The 21,350-nt window shown below is 37.9% G+C and overlaps 1 protein-coding gene and 1 long non-coding RNA gene across 5 annotated transcripts in view; one reads left to right on the top strand and one right to left on the bottom strand.

The window, feature by feature from the left end:
- Window positions 1-21,350, top strand: part of BABAM2 (BRISC and BRCA1 A complex member 2) — a 443,342-nt gene that overhangs the window by 30,118 nt on the left and 391,874 nt on the right. For all 4 annotated transcript variants that reach the window (XM_082427967.1, XM_082427965.1, XM_082427966.1 and 1 more), the window contains exon 3: window positions 12,121-12,197. In XM_082427967.1, the coding sequence (XP_082284093.1) occupies window positions 12,121-12,197 (77 nt within the window). The remainder of the gene's footprint in view (window positions 1-12,120; window positions 12,198-21,350) is intronic.
- Window positions 581-6,549, bottom strand: LOC309644334. The gene is made up of 2 exons (XR_014254376.1): window positions 1,586-6,549; window positions 581-1,226 (listed from the first exon to the last, which is right to left on the bottom strand). It is a non-coding gene; the product is annotated as an uncharacterized lncRNA (long non-coding RNA).

Genomic DNA, 21,350 nt, shown 5'->3' with positions numbered 1-21,350 from the left:
ATAGCACAGGGAACTCTACTCAGTATTCTGTAATAACCCATATGGGAAAGAATCTGAAAAAAGATATATGTATATGTATAACTGCATCACTTTGCTGTACACCTGAAACTAGCACAACATTGTTAATCAACTATACTCCAATATAAAATAAAAATTAAAAAAATGATATAAAATGAAATAAGCATTACTGTAAACATAATTTACATAATTTTAATATGGTATTTTCACTTGTCATACCTGAAAAAGTAATCTTTTTAAACTCAGGGCACTTGAACAACTATGTGGGAACTGAAAGAGAGTGCCAGGGTCAGTCTGTATATTACGTATTGGTAAGGATTAATTTCTCTCTCTCTGTCCATATATATATATATACACACACATGTACATATACATATATATGCATATATATATACACACATACATATACATATATATGCATACACACACACACACACACACACACACACACACACACACACACACTCTTTTCCCCTAAGTTTTTCTTCCTGCATCCTAGTGCGTTGTCTTACATACTCACTTGAAGACAGACCATGGACCATTGACCTGTTAGGTGTAACACTTTAAATTTTATTTATTTATGCGAGGGCTTTCTCTAGTTGCGGCAAGCGGGGGCCACTCTTCATCGCGGTGCGCGGGCCTCTCACTATGGCAGCCTCTCTTGTTGCGGAGCACAGGCTCCAGAAGCGCATGCTCAGTAGTTGTGGCTCACGGGCCTAGTCGCTCCGCGGCATGTGGGATCTTCCCAGACCAGGGCTCGAACCCGTGTCCCCTGCATTGGCAGGCAGACTCTCAACCACTGCACCACCAGGGAAGCCCGGTGTAACACTTTATATAGTCATCTTAGTAATGTTCAACAAATACTTATAAATTGATTTCAAGTAAAGAAATGTGTATCCCCCATCACAAATTTTTGGAAATGTTTCCATAAGAGTTAAGAAAAATTCAGTTAAAGAAGAGATGAAGATCATGAAAACAGCTGTTTCAAAATTATTTAGTATTATGGGAAAGGAAAATGTGAACTTGCATAAGCGCTTTTTCATAAGTTTATCGACCATTTGGATCCCTTTTTATGAAGTGCTCCTTTGGGTCTGCTAACTTAGTTATCTTTTTCTTATTAACACTACAGGAGTTCTTTATATGGTTTGGATATGAGCCTTTAATCAATTTTATAGGTTGAAGATATCATCTGTCACTCTGTGGCTTGTCTTTCACTCCCTTAATGGTGTTTTTTTTTTTTTTTAATATGTATTTTCTGTTGGGTGTGTAGTTTCTTTTTTTTTTTTTTAAATTAATTAATTAATTAATTTATTTTTGGCTGTGTTGGGTCTTCGTTTCTGTGTGAGGGCTTTCTCTAATTGCGGCGAGCAGAGGCCACTCTTCATCGCGGTGCGCGGGCCTCTCGCTGTCGCGGCCTGTCTTGTTGCGGAGCACAGGCTCCAGACGCGCAGGCTCAGTAGTTGTGGTTCACGGGCCTAGTTGCTCCGTGGCATGTGGGATCCTCCCAGACCAGGGCTCGAACCTGTGTCCCCTGCATTGGCAGGCAGACTCTCAACCACTGCGCCACCAGGGAAGCCCTTAATGGTGTTTTTTGATGAACAGGAGATCTAATATTAAGGTGATCCTATTTACCCATCTTTTCCCTTATAGTTAGTGCTTTTGGGGAATTTTTGTTCACCCCAAGTTCTTGAAGATATTCTTACATTATCTCTCTCCATCCCAAGTTATCTTCTAAAAATATTTTTCTTCACTGTTTACATTCAGAGCTTCAATCCACTTAGACTTGATTTTTGTGGAATATTACAAGGATAGGGATCGGGTTTCATACTTTTCACTGTAAGTATACCCAGTTGACCCAGCACCATTTATCGAAAACAATTTCCTTTCCTTACTTCTGTGTAAAGATGCCTTTGTCATAAATCAAGTGTCCAGATATGTGAGGATCTTTCTCTGGACTCTCTATTCTGTTCCACTGTTCTATTTGTCTGTCTTTGTACCAATGTCATTATTTTAATGATTTATAGTAATTTTTGATATCCAACAGAGCAAGTTCTCCTACTGAGTTTTTTTCCTTACTGTGGTAAAATATAACATAAAATTTACTATTTTATCCATTTTTAAGTTTACAGTTCAGTGGCATTAAGTATATTCAGATTGTTGTGCCGTCATTATCACCATCCATCTCTAGAACTTTTTCATCTTGCAAAACTGAAACTCTGTACCCAATAAACACTATTTCTCCTTTCCCCTCAGCCCCTGGCAACCATCATTCTATTTTCTGTCTTTTTGAATTTGACTACTCTAGGTACCTCATATAAATGGAATCATACGGTATTTGTCCTTTGGTGACTGGCTTATTTCACTTAGTGTAATATCTTCAAGGTTTATCCATGTTGTAGCATATGTCAAAATTTCCTTCCTTTTTATTGATTGATTGATTTTGGCTGCATCGGGTCTTAGTTGTGGCACATGGGATCTTTCGTTGCGGTGGGCAGGCTCTTTGTTGTGGCGCACAGGCTTCTCTCTAGTTGTGGTGCGCAGGATTCAGAGTGTGTGGGCTCAGTAGTTGTGGCACGCAGACTCTCTAGTTGTGGCATGTGGGATCTTAGTTCCCTGACCAGGGTTCGAAACCCTCTGCATTGGAAGGCAGATTCTTAACCACTGGACCACCAGGGAAGTCCCCAAATTTCCTTTCTTTTTAAGGCTATTGAATAACATTCCGTTATATGTATATACTACATTTTGTTTATCCATTCATCAGTCGGTGGATACTTGGGTTGCTTCCACCTTTTGGTTACTGTAAATAATTCTCTCAAGTTTTCTTCTTCAAGAGAATCTGGTCTATTCTTGGTTCTTAACATTCCATTTGGAATCTGCCTTTCAGGTTTCAGATCAACCTAAGGAGAACTATCATCTTTTCATTATGTTTCTCTTAATCTTAACACGATATCTATGTTCATTTTTGTTTATTTTCTTCTTAATAATAGCTTTCTAAATAGTGTTCTTGTGCATCTTTTGTGACATTTGTTTCTATGTATTTGATTGTTTGATGTTATTTTCGATGGCATCTTTCTAAAAGTTTTTATTTTTTAACTGATTGTTGATGGTATATAGATGTACATATACAGTATACAGTTGATTTTTGTTGTATGTTCTCTGTCTAGCAACTTTACTAAACTCACATATTATTTCCAATGATGCAGATGAAGATTTTAAAAGCTTTCTACATGCAGTCATATTATCGGCAAATAAGTATAGTTTCATTTTTTCCTTTCCAATATTTATACCCTTATTTCCCCATGCTACATACTGTGTACTAGCCAGGACCTCCAGTACAATGTTAAGTAAAAGTAGTAAGAAAGGATATCCTTGTCTCATTCTCTATCTCAAAGGGAAAAATTTAACATTTTGTTACTAAGTATGATGTTGCTGTAGGTTTTTGGTAGATGGCCTTTATCATAGTAAGGAAGTTTCTTTTTTAAAAAAATTTATTTATTTTATTTATTTATATTTTTGTCTGCATTGGGTCTTCATTGCTGCACGGGGGCTTTCTTTAGTTGTGGCGAGCAGGAGCTACTCTTCATTGCGGTGCGTGGGCTTCTCATTGCAGTGGCTTCTCTTGCTGCAGAGCATGGGCTCTAGGCACACGGGCTTCAGTAATTGTGGCACACAGGCTCAGTAGTTGTGGCTCTTAGGCTCTAGAGCGCAGGCTCAATAGTTGTGGCGCACGGGCTTAGTTGCTCGACAGCATGTGGGATCTTCCCGGACCAGGGCTCGAACCTGTGTTCCCTGCATTGGCAGGTGTATTCTTAACCACTGTGCCACCAGGGAAGCCCCAGAAGTTTCTTTTTTTGGTCCTTGTTTTCAAAGAGTTTTAAAAATCATAAATGGATATTTAATTTTATCAAACACTTACCCTGCACTTATTGAGATAATCCTCTTAATTTTCTTTTTTATTCTGTTAGCAGAGTGAATTAAATGCTCATATTAGAAAAGAAGAAAGGTTGGACAGTAATGAGCTAAGCATCTATCTCAGAAAGTTAAAGGATTCCCCCCTCCTAGTTAACTGCTAAAAATAGTATTTGAGCCCATCATTCCTACTGAAATCATATTGCAATTTAAACCACATTTTTGCTATAAGAACACCTACTAAGATTTAAAAATACTCCCTACTCTAAAGTAGAGTTGAAATCTCTCATTTATAAATGGAGATATAGCATGGAAACTGAGAATAACAGTTGATGCCACATGAACTGGCAAACACATATTTTTGAATATTTTAATTTTATAATTTTTAAAACATTCTGGGCTGACTCACTTATTCTGGTAATGGCATTTTGGATTCCTATGCTAAGAATTAAATCTATCACTTTCTAGTAGGGCTCAGAAATAGATTTTAGGCTTTAGAGATGTAGAGGATGTATTTGGTATATCAGGAACATCATATGTCATCAAGTAGGTAGTTCCATTCTCCTGGATAATGATCTAAAATAGTGGTCCCCAACCTTTTTGGCACCAGGGACCAGTTTCATGGAAGACAGTTTTGCCATGGACTGGGTCGGGGGGATGGTTCAGGTGGTAATGCAAGCCATGGGGAGCGGCAAATAAAGCTTCTCTCACTCACCCACTGCTCACCTCCTGCTGTGAGGTCCGGTTCCTAACAGGCTGCAGACCGGTACTGGTCCGCAGCCCGGGGGTTGGGGACCCCTGATCTAAAACATCTACTTCAGTGTGATTTTGCTGCCTCCTTTTACCAATTTTAATTCATGAGTCTTCTTGTAGAAAGGCCTAAGACTTGACCTAGTGGGTTTTGACAGTCAACTTAGATGGACCATAATTCCCTTCCAAGACTGAGGGTGAAAGATTCTGTGAATCAGAGGTTCAGATGCCTTCACAGATAAAATGCCCATTTTATAGATTATTTAGATAGCTGTTAAGATATCCTACTTCCGTCTTCTAGCTTCTTTACTGCTGACTTTCAGTCTAGAAACCGTGATAATTTTGAAACTGATTTAGTCTGAGTGGAATTATTGATGTTAGATTTACTTCAGAGAAAATAAATTAATTCTGTAAAATGGAAATGTGCTGAATATCAACTGACAATAATTCACTCTAATTTATAACTTAATAGTTATTTAAAATGCAGTTATTGGTCTTTGAGCCTGTTTTTTCTTTATACTCACCTGTTATTTTAGGTTGCCAAAGCTGAAGACTTCCTTCTTAGCTGCTGTTAAATATTGTTGGTTAAGCACAAACGTCATTATCAAGAAAACAGGAAGCTATGTAGGAGAACATGCCAAATGGTGAATTAATAGTCAGGGTAAAGGAAACTGACGTAGACTCAGGGAAGGAACCCTAGACTCATCTACTTTGTTCTTTTAAGGTGGCTTGAAGAATAGAAATGGTTTGTCATTATTTTTTCCAGAAAGTATGTCAAATAATAGGTTTAGCATTAAACTAGAAAGCATATTATTTTGCATTGTCTTAAAAATGCTGGTGTCTTAAATGTTGTAGAATATCTTCATATAACTTTGTTAATCAAGATTAATTCTTGGCTGTCACTCAAATCATATAAAGTGTTGTGAAATTGCCTACCTTTTCCTCTTTAGAGTGAAACTCTACTAATTAGAGTTCGATCTCAGTAATTAGGAACAAGTAATAATTTAAAGAGGATTCAAATCCAAATTTATGTTTCACTATTTATTTAAAGAGTTTGCTGAATAAATCAAGAGTGTCAACATTGTAGCGCCTATTTAATCAAGTTATAAGGTTATAAGGGCCTTGTTCCCTCTTTTGCATCATTGATTTACATGTATACAGTTCATATTACTGAGAAATCATTTTCTTTTCATTAAAGCACATGTGGCTGAACACTTTTTGGCAACTTATTGTCAGCTTTTACTTTCCATTATTATAAGTACTTAATAAAAACACATTTGTTGAAAAGAGTTATAATTCACATTTTTCAGTAAGTCTGATGGTTTCCCCTTTAATTATTGAGAGATGATTTAGTTTGGTAGTTAAGAAAATGGGTCCTGGAGCTAGACATCCTGGGCTTGGATCCCAGCTCTGTCACTTACTAGCAAGTTGCATGTCTTCTGTTTGCCTCAGTTTCCTCATCTGTAAAATGGAGATAATAATAGCATCTATTTCTGAAGGTTGCCGTGGGCTTAAATAGTTTAATCTAATTAAAGAACTTAGAACAGTGCTCGCCACATAGTAAATGCCCAACAAATGTTAGCTGTTGCTGTTATTATTATTTATTGTGAAAATAGAGTAACTTTAGGTAATGACTTTAAGTTTAAATTCTGAGTTGCATGTACAACTCTTCAAAGGGAGGACCTTCCACAAATAGTCACACTTTTAGCTTTCTCAGAGGTGAGGATGAGAGCGCCTTCCCAATTCCAGTTAAATCATCAGTTTTTGTCAGGAAAAGAGCACTAGACCGGGAATCAAGTCTTATGCAAACCTTTCATTCAGCAAACCTTTATCTCCATACATAGTCGGTGGAGTAGCCACGTTCTGGACACCAGTGCTGCTGGATTCTAGAGATTTAAAGATGATTTAAAGATGCTTAGGCTTGGGCTTCCCTGGGGGCGCAGTGGATAAGAATCTGCCTGCCAGTGCAGGGGACACAGGTTTGCTCCCTGGTCCGGGAAGATCCCACATGCCGCGGGGCTACTAAGCCCATGCACCACAACTACTGAGCCTGCGCTCTAGAGCCCGTGAGCCACAACTACTGAAGCCCGCGCGCCTGGCGCCTGTGCTCCGCAACAAGAGAAGCCACTGCAATGAGAAGCCCGTGCACCGCAATGAAGATTATTAGCCCCCGCTCGCCGCAGCTAGCGAAAGCCCGCGCGCAGCAATGAAGACCCGATGCAGCCAAAAATAAATAAATAAAAATTTAAAAAAAAAATTAAAAAAAAAAAGAAAAGATGCTTAGGCCCAGGAGACTAAGATGTGGCCAGAAGTGGAAGTGGTTTCTAATCTGTTGTCATCTGTAAAATGACAGTTTTTGAGTTTAGCTGATGATTACAGTCATACAGTAAAATTTCATCAGTGCTGGGTGCTTAGCACTGTGCTAGATGCTGTACTAAGACATTTTTAAAACTGTAAAGCAGTTCTTGGCACCAAGAATCTTAGATCTGGTAGGAAAAACAAACCACAATTAGAAAATAGATCAATAATAATACTGAGAGTCGTGATTAGATGTAAAATAAGAGATCATAGGAATGAGAGTATAAGAAGGTTATTATGCTTAGCATTTCAACGTGCCAATGGTTAGCTGCAATTTCTGTAATAAAGAACCAGAGTAAACTGCCTGATTTGTTGTTAACCTGAATCCCCGCTTGAGAATTCCCACTTGCATAATCTTTTTAAAAGGGAACTCAACCCACTTTGTTCTCCCACATGTTAAACTTTAAAATCTTGAGTCCCCAGTATATTGAGGTAATTAGAATTTAGTGAAAGATACATTTTTAGAGCATAGTTCACCCAAAAATCCTTTTTATGTTATAATGCCAAGATATGTGTTTTGGTCTTGTCACTGCTGTATTCCCAGCACCCAGCACACTGCCTGACCTATAGTAAGCACTCAAGAAGTATAGTTGAGAGGGAATTCCCTGGCGGTCTAGTGGTTAGGACTCCATGCTTTCACTGCTGAGGGCGTGGGTTCAGTCCCTGGTCGGGGAACTAAGATCCCACAAGCCTCTGCATGGTGTGGCCAAAAAAAAAAAAAAATTAAACAAACAAAAAAATATAGTTGAGAGACAAATTTGAAATTACATTTAAATTGTCAGTAATTTCTAAGTCATTTAAAAATTATTTTACTATTAAAAGATACTCAGTTTGGAATATTGGTTTTTTAACTTAGATCTAACTGTGTGTTAGGACAAGTTGCCATTCTACAAATATAATTTTAATGAAGTTGGTAACTTTTTATCTACTAGCATTTTCATACTTGTGTAAGGAAATGCCTTTCTAGGAGAATGAACTTTCCCACTGTGTTAGTTCTCTGTAACTGCATTTGACTGCAGCTTCATGGGAGGCCTTACACAGTTCTGGTGTAAGGGTTCCCAGACCCTGCCACATAAGAAACTGTGAGAGATAATAAATGTTTGAAATGTGACATTTTGTGATATCACAATGTAAAGACTTTCATATACTTTACCTGAAGGCTCTTTATAGGTAGATCATCCTGCCTTCTTTCCTTTTGTAAAGGAGTGAAGCACTTTAGAAGAAAAAGATAAATCAAGCCATCATAGCCACGTTTCCTGAGGCAAATATAAAAAGAATGTATTTAGCTTTAAAATATTTATATAATTGTAGAATAGTTCATGTTCCTTATTAATCAAAACAATGCAGAAAGGTAGTTGAAGAACATTCTAAAAATCACCCCAAATCCTGCTACATTTTGGTGACGGTCCTTTTGAAATCTGTTGTGTACATAGACATACACACACACTGATCTGTCTTTTCCGTACGTGGAGCCATACTACCCATATGTGGTTTTCAGTGTTTTTTAACCCATGCCCTCTTTTGATTAACAGAAAGACACTCTTTGAGTGTGATTTGAAATTTTATGGTATATTAAATAACATGACCAAAACCAGTTTTATTTTATTTTTTTATGTTTTTTAATAAATTTGTTTATTTTATTTTTGACTGCATTGGGTCTTCGTTGCTGCTCGTGGGCTTTCTCTACTTGCGGTGAGCGGGGGCTACTCTTCGCTGTGGTGCACGGGCTTCTCATTGCGGTGGCTTCTCTTGTCGCGGAGCACGGGCTCTAGCCTCTCGGGCTTCAGTAGTTGTGGCACACGGGCTCAGTAGTTGTGGCTCGCGGGCTCTAGAGCACAGGCTCAGTAGTTGTGACGCACGGGCTTTGTTGCTCCGCGGCGTGTGGGATCTTCCCGGACCAGGGCTCGAACCCGTGTCTCCTACATTGGCAGGTGGATTCTTAGCCACTGTGCCACCAGGGAAGTCCATCCAAAACAAGTTTTAGACAGAGGTAATTTAAAAAGGGGAAACATTTTAGTTTAATCTTAAAAGAACCTTTAGGTAACATGACATTGGTTTGTTTCCCATAAAACTATTTATCCTAGGTAATATGGAAGACAGAGCATAACAAGGTATTTTAAATAATTTTCTCAGTATTTAATTGGAGGAGAAACTGCCTACTTTTTAGGAGAGAGAGACCAGCTTAGCCTTTCTTGCCTCTGTTCCCTTGAACAGTTCAGTTCTTGGCCCCAAATTTGTGTATACCTCTCAGCAAAACAGAAGCCCTACAGTTCACTGGAGATTAGTGACATAACCTGTGTATACTCCTGTTTGAGGAGTATTACCCCTGCCACCATCCCCACTTCAAGTAAGTGATCTTTCCAACAACAGACAGGACTCTTCTAAGGTGAGTTTTTCTTCTATCTTTTCTTCTTTTTCGTGCTGTGTTAGTGGCCTGTATAGATTGGCTGGCCCACCCATGGATCTGCCTCTGTGTCCATGTGAGATTTGGCTGTCATCTCACACTTCCAGCTCTTGACTTGCCTTCTCCCTAAACGTGTGCTTCTCTGCTAGTTGCCCCTGTTGAATAAATCTTCTTGTCTCCCTTGCCACTGCTGTTTCCCTCATCCAAGTACCTAGCATCATTCTTGGCCTGAAATGGACTCGTTTCTGGTCTCCTTGTTTCCGTTTTGCCTCTTTACAGTTCCCTTTTCCATACAGTATACTGGGTAATCTTTTAAGAGCTTAGAATCAGATAATATTGCTCTTCCTAAAACCTTCCTTTGTGCTTAGAGTAAAACCTGAATCAACTGCCACCACTTGCAAGGCTCTGCGTGGTCTGTCCCTTGCTTAATCTCTTGTCCTAATCTTTTGCTGTTCTCTTTCTCAGTCACTCTGCTCTAGCCGCATTGCCCAGACTTAGCAAGATTCCTTCCCCCAGAAATATCAGACTTGTTCCTGCCTTCACGTCTTTGCACCAGCTGTTTCCTCTGGCTGGAACGCTCTTCCCCAGAGCTTTGCATGGTTGGCCCCTTCGCGTTATTCAGGTTTCAGATTTCACCTCCTCCAGGGGTCTTCCCCAGTCTTCCAATGTAATGTGGCTCCTGTTTTATTGCAGCTCACTGTTTTATTTTCTTCATCACATTTAGCAATCTTAAACCATCTTTGTGTGTTTGTCTCTTTTTTTTATCATTTCTCCGTCCCTCGCTAGAATTTAATTATCGTGAGACTGTAGCTTTTGTCTGTCTTGTCCACCCTGTATTCCTAACACATAGAGCAATGTTCAATAAATCTTATCTAAGTGAAAAGAATCAGTGAGTGAATCACGCAGGTGGAGGAATGTATTTTTTTACACCCTGAGGTGGCTGGAACCAGCCCTTCAAGTAGGAAGGGAGGAAGGTGAAGAGGCAGAGCACAAAAACACTTTCCTAGTCGTGGTTAAGGCATAAAGTGAATAATATAAAGTGTGGCCCCACCGTGAATGTAAGAATTTAGAAACTTAATTCACATTGAAGAATGATGAGTTATTCAAACAAACCAGAATCAGATTAATCCCGAGGATCTCCTGTACTATTAATAACTTTACTCATTAAGCGATGTAGGTAATTTGATGATCTTCAAGACCCCAAAAGACACTTGATTGAATATTTTAAAAAAAATCATTTAAAAACATTGCTGGTTGAATATAATATACGAGAAAAAATTCTTAGTGTTGCTTATAGGGTCATTTCTGTCCGTTTGTATTTTATAATGCGAAAATTTATGTGTTTTCCATAAGTGTTTTCAAAGAACTACTATGTTGTGGGCTAGGAAAGATTATACTATAAGAGAAATATTTTAGTACCTTTAAGAAAATGTGCCCTGAAGAATTTTTTATATTGAAAAGGAGACTGTGTTCTTAAAACCTGTAAAAAATTAAAGTAGATTACTCTGCAATGACTAGTGCAATTTTGTTTAGTTTATAAACTAATATTTTTATTGGCCACTAAAGATAAAGAGGAATAATCAACCTAGTGATTTATGTTAAATACATTAAAGTTTCTGTCTGCTTCTTTTCTCTTTCACATTCACATAGTTTTGGGGAAAAGTAATAGTTAATCTGAGATCTGAGTTGGTTTTTTTTCGAGCCAGCACTTCTCAAATTTAGTTTCAAATGACTGTTGCCCTTCAAAGTGGCCATCTCGGAAAGTTGTACATTTGTTCTAACAATGCTTCCATTCCTTAAACTACTTTTGTAGGTTCTTTTTCAGAAATGTTTCATAGGCGGTTTTGGAATCATGAATGAAAATTAGCCTTCTTTACAAATTAAAAACGTTGCTTTTTTTTTGACTACATGAAGACATACAACTTCCTTAACTGACTTCATATTAATATTTTATTAATTTATGAAGCCAATACTGCTGTTATGCAGTTGAAGTTATGACGCAGAAGATTATGAGAGATATCTTACAAAGTAAATCTCTGTAAAGAACAAAGAGTATTGTATAACTTTGTGCAGTAATAGATTAAAAAAAAAAAACAAGCTGTTGAGACCTGGATGACTAACTCACCCCCCTTTTAGATTTGCATTTTATCTGAAACTGAGTGCAGTGCATTGTGCTCTGCTACAGATGTAAGTTATGGGGTGCCAAATCTAGAGGAAGCGCCTTATTTTCGGGAAAAGAGAGAAAACCATCTGGTACCAGAAAAAGGCCAAAAGTGGGCTCTTTTTAGTACTAACTGAGTGAAAACTAAGAGTCTATATTTAAAATATGACCATAAAACTACTCTTCTTTTACAGTTCTTGGCATCAAAGACTACAGACCTGTTTTGGATCATATACCTGTTTTCAAAGTCGAGATACACTTCTTTGAGAGAAGTAGTTGAAGCAGTGTTGGTATTTATTGTTAGAAGGCATATAGGTTTTATTGTGGGATAAATGAATTATTTGTTTGAGTGCGAGTCTTGTTGTATCTTGGCCTCCATGACGATTAAGGGCTTTTATTTTGTTCTATAAGCCAGTGTTTTAATCGTTTGTCTTTAAGGATCACTTTTTATTAACTTATTAAATATTGTAAATATGCGGGGTTTTAAGAAACTCTTTTCTTCTCTTTCTTTTTTTTAAAGCTGCACGTCATTGACTCCTGGACCCAACTGTGACCGATTTAAATTGCACATACCATATGCTGGAGAGACATTAAAATGTAAGTAAATGATGACTCTTTTACTGAAAAATGTAGATTACAGTGCTAGCTATTGGATTTTGTGCTTTAGTTTGTATTTCTGGCTTTTAGGTGTTATCTCCTAAGATACTGATCAGAAGGATTTACCACTTTTTGAAAATTTGTCTTTCAGTCCTAGTTCTAGTCAAAGTAAGGCATGCAGCTCAATATCAAAAAAACAAACAACCCAGTCCAAAAATGGGCAGAAGACCTAAATAGACATTTCTCCAAAGAAGATACACAGATTGCCAACAAACACATGAAAGAATGCTCAACATCATTAATCATTAGAGAAATGCAAATCAAGACTACATTGAGATATCATCTCACACCGGTCAGAATGGCCATCATCAAAAAACCTAGAAACAATAAATGCTGGAGAGGGTGTGGAGAAAAGGGAACCCTCTTGCACTGTTGGTGGGAATGTAAATTGATACAGCCACTATGGAGAACAGTATGGAGGTTCCTTAAAAAACTAAAAATAGAACTACCATACGACCCAGCAATCCCACTACTGGGCATATACCCTGAGAAAACCATAATTCAGAAAGAGTCATGTACCACAATGTTCATTGCAGCTCTATTTACAATAGCCAGGACATGGAAGCAACCTAAGTGTCCATCGACAGAGGAATGGATAAAGAAGATGTGGCACATAAATACAATGCAATATTACTCAGCCATAAAAAGAAATGAAATTGAGTTATTTGTAGTGAGGTGGATGGACCTAGAGTCTGTCCTACAGAGTGAAGTAAGTCAGAAAGAGAAAAACAAATACCGTATGCTAACACATATATATGGAATCTTAAAAAAAAAAAAAATGGTCATGAAGAACCTAGGGGCAAGACGGGAATAAAGACACAGACCTACTAGAGAATGGACTTGAGGATACGGGGAGGGGGAAGGGTAAGCTGGGACAAAGTGAGAGAGTGGCATGGACGTATATACACTACCAAACGTAAAATAGATAGCTAGTGGGAAGCAGCCACATAGCACAGGGAGATCAGCTCGGTGCTTTGTGACCACCTAGAGGGGTGGGATAGGGAGGACGGGAGGGAGGGAGACGCAAGGGGGAAGAGATATGGGGATATATGTATATGTATAGCTGATTTACTTTGTTATAAAGCAGAAACTAACACACCATTGTAAAGCAATTATACTCCAAAAAAGATGTTAACAAAAAAAAACAAAAACAAAAATAAAGTAAGGCAGTCGGCAGGGAGTAAGTTGTGGTCAAGTGGGCATGCACACGTTTTATCTTTTTTAGCAAAGGTCAGAAATACAAATGGCTACAAGGTCAGACTGGTAACATGAATGAGGGAAGCAGGCTAGGTGTGGCAAATTGGGGAACTCCTACCCAGTTTCGAGGGGTTGCCCTTACTGATTTATTGAGTAAAGGCAGAAATCTGAATTTTTATTTGAATTCTCAGTTTTAGATGTAGGCCACTTCTTCAAAATTACAATGTGGGCCAGCATTATGCAGGCCAAACCAATGTGTGTGTGGGCTGGCTTGAGCTCTTGGACCACTGGTTTGTGACCTCGATGAATAGTATGCAAGACCTACTGTAGGATTTAGTCCACCATCTACAGCATCTGCCTAGGTTGCATCAGCCCTTCTCTGCCATAATTACCAGTACTGAAGCTCTAGCCTAGTGTGGAGATGATGATAGCTTTGGTTGGTTAGTATCAATAATCTCATCAGGAATTTTCTTTCTTGAAACTGTACTAGTGAATGGGGTATGAAAGTCTCTCAATTCTTATAGGGAGGAATAAAGAACAAAGATGTTGAAGGTGGGACATATGGGTAAGCGGTGCCTTTCAGACCACTCTAGGCTAGGAAAGACCACATCTTAGTATTCGTAGAATCACTTTATATTAATTTACCAAATGCAACGTGAACCAAAAAATTTGTGACATTCTGACTTGCTAACCTTTCATTGTTAGATCATTCTCTGGAAACCATTAAAATACAAAAGAATTTCACCTGTCTGAGGTAGTAGGGACAGACTAGGTTGCTACTTTTTTTGGGGAAAAATATTATTGACTAAATTTGAAGAAAATGATCAAAGTAAATCATTCACATTTACTAAAAATGTAAATAATTCAAACATTTTTTAATACATGAAAACAGTAGTCCTCTGTTCCATTTCTCCCCAGCCCTAGTCCTGTTTCTCAAGGGAACCACTTAAAATATTTTTAAAAAATTGTTTCAGTGTTTAGTTCTCCTGGGGATGATCGCCCCATATCTAAGTAATATGCTTATGCCTCTGTTTCTTGGCTTATCAATTTTAGATATTACTATCTTTTGATTTCCTGCTCTGATGCATAAGGTATCAGCCTATTTTCACTGCACCCTTTATCTCTGTCTTCTCCTCTGTAGTGTAGTTATACCACCACTATCGGTGCCTGTGTTGGTTACCCTGTAGCTTCGAATTTTTTCTTTTCTTTTCTTTTAAAGGATCATTTAAAGCATTGTAGTATATAGTTAAATGAACAGCTCCTAAAAGTTCTTAGTAAGTGCCTGGCACACAGTTATCACTGTTATTACTTAAGCAAAATCTCTATGCAGTAATGATGACCGCTTAGTATGCTTTTATTTAGTTTCCCGTTAACCATAGACAGTGTCTTTTGGCTCCCCACTTTATAAGATGAAGATATTAGCCCCTGCCCTTCCTTCCATTCCTCTTCCTCACCTCCCAGCTTCTGTCTTCTGTTATTTTCCTTTTGCATTGTCAAGGGTGATAACTTACTGTCTGTTCTAAATCTACAGTTGCCATCTGTGCCTTGTCTACAAATTGCTTGAATGATTAACTCTGCAGGCCTGCTCCTGCAGTTATCACTATGGGATTTACCTTTATTATTCTCTTGGATTTGACCTTGTAGTGTAGAATCTGTGTATTGAAAATTCTGTGTTTTTAGAATTATGTCTTGGTAAACAGGTTACCTTGTTATTTTGCTGGACCACAGTCTCAAACAACTTGCTCAGATTCCACTCCTCCCTCTATCCTTCCACCTTTCCTATAGCTCCTCTGATAATTTTTTATTAACACAGTCATAATTAGGTATCTTAATTTTTTTTTTTTAAATAAATTTATTTATTTATTTATCTTTGGCTGCATTGGGTCTTCATTGCTGTGCTTGAGCTTTCTCTAGTTGTGGCGAGCGGGGGCTACTCTTTGTTGTGATGCATGGGCTTCTCATTGCAGTGGCTTCTCTTGTTGCTGAGCACAGGCTCTGGGCACATGGGCTTCAGTAGTTGTGGCACACGGGCTCAGTAGTTATGGCTTGTGGGCTTTAGAGCGCAGGCTCAGTAGTTGTGGCACACAGGCTTAGTTGCTCCACGGCATGTGGGATCTTCCCGGACCAGGGCTCGAACCAGTGTCCCCTGCATTGGCAGGCGGATTCTTAACCACTGTGCCACCAGGGAAGCCCAGGTATCTTAATTTTTAAGAGCTCTAAGAGCTCTGTTCCTCTTTTGCAACATCTTGTTCTTATTTTATGAATACAGTATCTTAAAAGTTTTCGAAGGATATAGTTTTTTTTTTTTTTAGTTTTTTTTCTGTTTTCTGAATTATTTTGATTTTCCCCAGGGATTATATTTTTTATCATCTTTTATTTTTTTACCTCTGCTATTCTATAGCCTTTCCTCAAATAAAAGATGGGTTTTGGTTGTCCATTTATATATAAAACATGATAAAACTCTGATTGGGACTTCGGTATAGGCAGGACTTAATTGAGTATGTGGGTTAATGGTGGGCAGGCTGTTAATATGAGCACTCCTATGTGTCATATTTGGAGTTCAGCTGTTCTGGCTCTCCCCCAGAGAGCTTATTCTGTTTTTTAAGAAAGTCTTCTAAAGTTTTTTCCTGGGGATACACATCTGGCCACCATGCCATTTTGGGAGATGGGTATATACAGATTATTGCCTGTGGAGCTTTTAGTCAGTCTCCCTGTTCTTAGCCCCTAGGCTCATTCTTGCCTCTCCTTACACCGGATGACTACAAGTTTTTATGGCTTTACCAGGACAGATGGCTTCCTCTCCATCAGTAGCCTCTTCCTCTCATTATTGCAGCCAAAGCTTTCTCTGCCCTATCTCTTCAAGTACTACTCTTCCATCTGCATTCTGCCTTCTAGGAATTTGTGGAAATGTTGCTACTGTTTTCCCTTCCTCTTCACTCTCCTGTTGTTTTTGATTTTTATCTTTCTGTTCCTCCACTATCATTTAATGAGAGGGTGGGTCTTAGAAGAGAGAGGAAATAAATGTTTGTGGTCAGTCCACAGTCTTGAGCCAGAAATAATGTGACTTCACAAAGATCTTTCTAGACTCATACATTCACAAAGATCTTTCTAGCTGTATGCGTTTATGTTAGGAAGCATTTACTAGTATCCTGTATCCTCTCACTACTGTAAGCTTTTATAACTTTGGTGATTAGGGTATTTGGACTGGTATTTACCATATCTTGTAGTTATGTCCTATTAAGTTATTGCTTGCTATCATCATTATATGCTAGAGACTTAATTTAGCCTGTAGAATGCTCTATAATAATTGAGTAATAAATGAACTTTATATACTGAGATTCTTGCACATTAAGGTGAGTCAGACTCCTAGCCTTAAGCAGTCCATAGCCAAATAAAAGGAAAAGACAATTGATTATGGAAACTGTATATACAAAAGTTTATTGAATTGGAAAAATAAGAATGTGACATTCTGTTACTTGTATCAGTCTTTTGCCAACAGAAATTCAATCTTTAGAAGTTATTTATTGTACAAGGAATTTGTAATTGGAACATTGCTCTTAACAATTCAGAAAACAGGAAGGACATACAGTACTTTGCAGATTTGGAGTCTGTTTCTATTTTGTCTTTATATATTTTACTCTGCCTTCTCAAAGCAGATTAATGACAATATTATGTAATGAAATTTTATATTTTGAGATATTTTATATACTAGGAAACAGTTCGTCTATAAATTTTGCAGTTAATGATAGTAAGAATGAAAGACAAAGGAGAGGGCACATTTCTACTCATGAATTCATGGATTTATTCCTACAGAATTACCCACGTGTAAAATGAAATAATTGAAGTAAAAAAGACCAGAAGATTACAGTACATTAGGAATGACGTTATTGTCTCCTCAGCTCTTTTCAATGTGAAGAGAAAACTGTTGGGCATTGAAAGCGTTGCCAATTTGTGTAAGATTCTCATGGAAAATATCAAAGGATATCTGAATTAAAGAGAAGTCCTTCTAACACAACATCGTAAAGCAAACATGCTCCAATAAAAATTAATAAAAAAAAAAAGTCCTTTAATTTCATGACTGTAGAAGAGACAACTGGTACTTACTTAAAGAGGATTGGAAAAGTGAATCTTCAGTGATCAAATTGATTTAAATAAAACAAATGTTAAGATCTAGGATGGTGCCACTAAAATGAGTGAAAATATGCCCATTACAGCAAAATTCACAGAGGAAGATCAGCGAGATTCTTATAAATGCATATTTGTAAAAATAGTCACGCGCTATAGCACTTAACTCTTGAAGAAATTATTGTTTGTGTTTTTTTGTGTCCTATTTAAATAGGGCGGGTGTGAAGCTGTTTTGCTCATATTTTATTTCTAACCTGTACATTATTGCCTGGTATTTAGAGGGGAATTTGTGTTTGTGGAATGAATGGACCATGTTCATTCTTTGGATATGATAATGAAGAGGTTTGATGAGGAAGAGACAGAACTCTGAAATATTCTCAATTTTACAAGTTTTTTGAGTAACACTATTATGTAACTATAAAGAGAGATAATTGAAATATTTTAAGTTATATCAAGCAAATCTGTGGCCGAAATCAAATGGTTTCCTAACACTGGTTTCAAATTTGAAATTATCTTTTGTTTAAAATTTCTATTTTTCATACTAACAATTTATTTTAATCAGGGACTGTTTGGTTATAAGAAACCCATTGGAACAAGCATAAACTAAAGAGTTTGTTTGTTTGTCTTTATAAGGAATTAAGTGAACTCCATGGTGCCCAAGGGCAGGAAGTATAGCCAGGCCTCATAGGGACTGGAAGGGTGGCAGACACAATAATAGCTGGTCAGCATCTGTGTTCTTGTACGTCTTTGTCTTCCTCCCGAAACATATTTTCCTGTCACCATATTCACTTTATTCTTTTTCCCCCAGATTTCTGTTTCTCCTCATGTAGAGCAGAAATGGCTTCCTGAGCCCCCTAGGACATGGTGACTAAGTTCAAGGCCACGAGAAGACAGTCTATGGTCTTCGAGTGAGAGGGTCTGTTTGGCATCTTGGGCTGGGTGTCCACTTGGGATCCAGTCATATAGCCAAGAGCTCTGGTTCATGTATTATCATGGTTACTAGAGGCCAGTTTAACACAAAGTGAGCATGGGCTGGGCAGGTACCCAGAGAGGTATCTATTACACTGTTTCAGGAGTTCTTTCTAAAGAGATTCCAAGTGAAACTAGAGGCATTTTGCCTTTGTCTTTAGCAGTAGAAGCAGTGCCATTGTTTATCATCTGAGAGGAATGATGAATATTTCAGACCCATTTGTGACAGAGTCAAGAAGTCATGCCAAAAAATTATCTCCAAAGGTTTTGAAGTTGAAAGACTTTCCCAGAGGAAAAGCCTTTTTTTCAGAGGAAAAAGTGAAAAAAAAAAAAAGATTATGATTTGAATGATATGTTATGTCTCTGTGTCTTCAGAGGAGCAGTATAAAATCGAAGCATTTCCAAGGCTTCGATACTGTGTCACTAAATTTAAATTTGTATTTTTTGGAGAATGATTACAACAAAAGGAAACCAATCTCAGAACTGCTATTTAAATGGAATGTATCATTTAATTAAACAGTGGTCAAATATACACAGAGATTTTTATAGACAAATTGTAAATAGTGTTCCAGAACTTCTGCTTTACTGAATCTTGAAATTCGACTTCATTTTTATCCTATCTCAAGTGGTTTGGCTGCCCTGTGTGTGTGTGTGTGTGTGTGTGTGTGTGTGTGTGTGTGTGTGTGTGTGTATGCATTGACACAGTGCTTCTTGCATCTCAGGTCTATTATATATTACTTTGTCTTAGCCAATCAGCATAGTAAACTCAGAATGCTCTTTTTTTCTGCTCTTTGTCCTTTAAAGACTTCACTTATGTAGCAGTGTGTAGAGACACTCAAGGGCTTTGCCTGATGGCTGTCAAACATAAACTAAACGCCAAACTGGTAGCACCAGAAGGTCCCAGTGGTGTTTTGGAGAAGTTTGTTGCATCAGCTGAAAGAGATATTAAGGTTCTGTTGATTTAATCTTATATGTAAGAATTTTGCACTTTGCTTGGTTTGTTCTTATACCTTATATCCTGAACTTTGGTCAGTAGGTCCAAAGGTTGGCTGCTGTGGCTGTAGCTGTTGGCAGTCTTGTTGGGATGACAGTGTTATTTTATGAAAAATTTCTTGTATTGTTTAAAATAAATAATCTATTTGGAAAATGTTAACCGAGTAATCTTTCTGCTTTAACCTTTTCTCCCTTCCCTTCAGTATTTTAGCGACCGAATCCCACAGCCTAGCATTCGAGGCTGTCACAGTCTGCCCTTCCAGCCTCTCCTTGGGCCCCCTCGGTGGAGCTCAGCTGACGACAGTCCAAGTCAAAAGCCTATATACATTGTACTGGTTGAAGTAGATTTTTTTTGATAGTAGCTTTTATTAAGATATATTTTACATACCATAAAATTCGGTCTTTTTAAAAAAAATTTATTTATTTATTGTTGGCTGCATTGGGTCTTCGTTGCTGTGCGCAGGCTTTCTCTAGTTGCGGCGAGCGGGGGCTACTCTTCATTGCGGTGCGCAGGCTTCTCATTGCGGTGGCTTCTCTTGTTGCGGAGCACGGGCTCTAGGTGCGCGGGCTTCAGTAGTTGTGGCTCGCAGGCTCAGCAAAGTAGCTTCTATGTAAAGAAAACAACCTAGAAACCAATAATCACATTCAAAGTTACTATTAAACCAATAATCACATTCAAAGTTACTATTAAACATCTGTGCATTTTGATTATTTACAAAATATAGATGATTACCTCATTAAAGGTTCTCTCTGATCTTGCATCAGCCTCATTGTAACTTCACAAGCTCTTCGAAAAAGACCTTCTGTTCCCATAGGACCCATTCCGTTAACCATATTATGAGTCAGGCGAAATGGAACAGTTTCTGGGACCTCAAAGTTTTCTCCCTTAAAACAATGAATTTCATTAAAAAGTAAAAATTTTGGAATTTTAAAATCTTTATGCAAAAAATTTAGAGCTTTTAGCAAAGAGCAAACATACCCTCAAAATATTTGTATTTGCAACTTACGTTAGAGGCCTACATCCTGAACGAGCCATATGACTCTACCTTTGCTTTTGAGGAACTGAAACACAACTCCTTGGATAAGATCTAGCGGATGGATGGATTCATCTTTCACTGAATTACTAAAGTGAATAGCATTATAGAGCAATATTTATGCATTCAATGTTTAGCCTTATATTAACTCCCTTAATGTCCTTCTTCAATAGTATAAAGTAGAAACAAAAATACTCTCATAATTTTCTTCTTTTCTTTAAGACTTTCACTTTAAAACAGGAGGGGAAAAGAAATAGCCAAGCGTTAGATGCTCACAATCCCTGAAACAGGAAATGTAGCATGTAATATAATGAAGTCCAGTTCATTTATTTTCTGCCATTCTCTAACACCTGCCTTTCCTAGGGCTTTTCCATCCCTAAGTTCCTCTCTTGTATGAATCCCCTGTACCAGTGGTTTATCTTTGATTTGTTTTCAGTTGGGTCTGTGAGTCACCTTTCTTGGTTTCCTGTGACAGCAGACGGCAACCCATAGAGAATGAGGGTGAAGGAGAAAGTGGGTTTAATTATTAGTCTGCCTTTCAGGATCATAACATTGGAAAATTGGAGGGGGGCCTTAAGGAGAGTCCAACAACCTTATTTTATTCCCAGACCTCAGTCTGGACCTACAGAATCTGAATTTCCTTTGATGTTTCCTAGGTATCTGCATTAAAAAACAAAAAACAAAAAAAAATTCTTAGGTGCTGCTGCCAGGTTTGGAAACAATCACATTAAACTACTCTGTCTCTCTAAAAAAAAAAAAGCCTATATACAAGTGA

This window comes from Balaenoptera physalus (assembly GCF_965194825.1).
Source record: "Balaenoptera physalus genome assembly, chromosome: 15".
Lineage (NCBI taxonomy): Eukaryota > Metazoa > Chordata > Mammalia > Artiodactyla > Balaenopteridae > Balaenoptera > Balaenoptera physalus.
The sequence above is the reverse complement of the archived record's forward strand: the minus strand, read 5'-3'. Positions and strand labels throughout refer to the sequence as shown.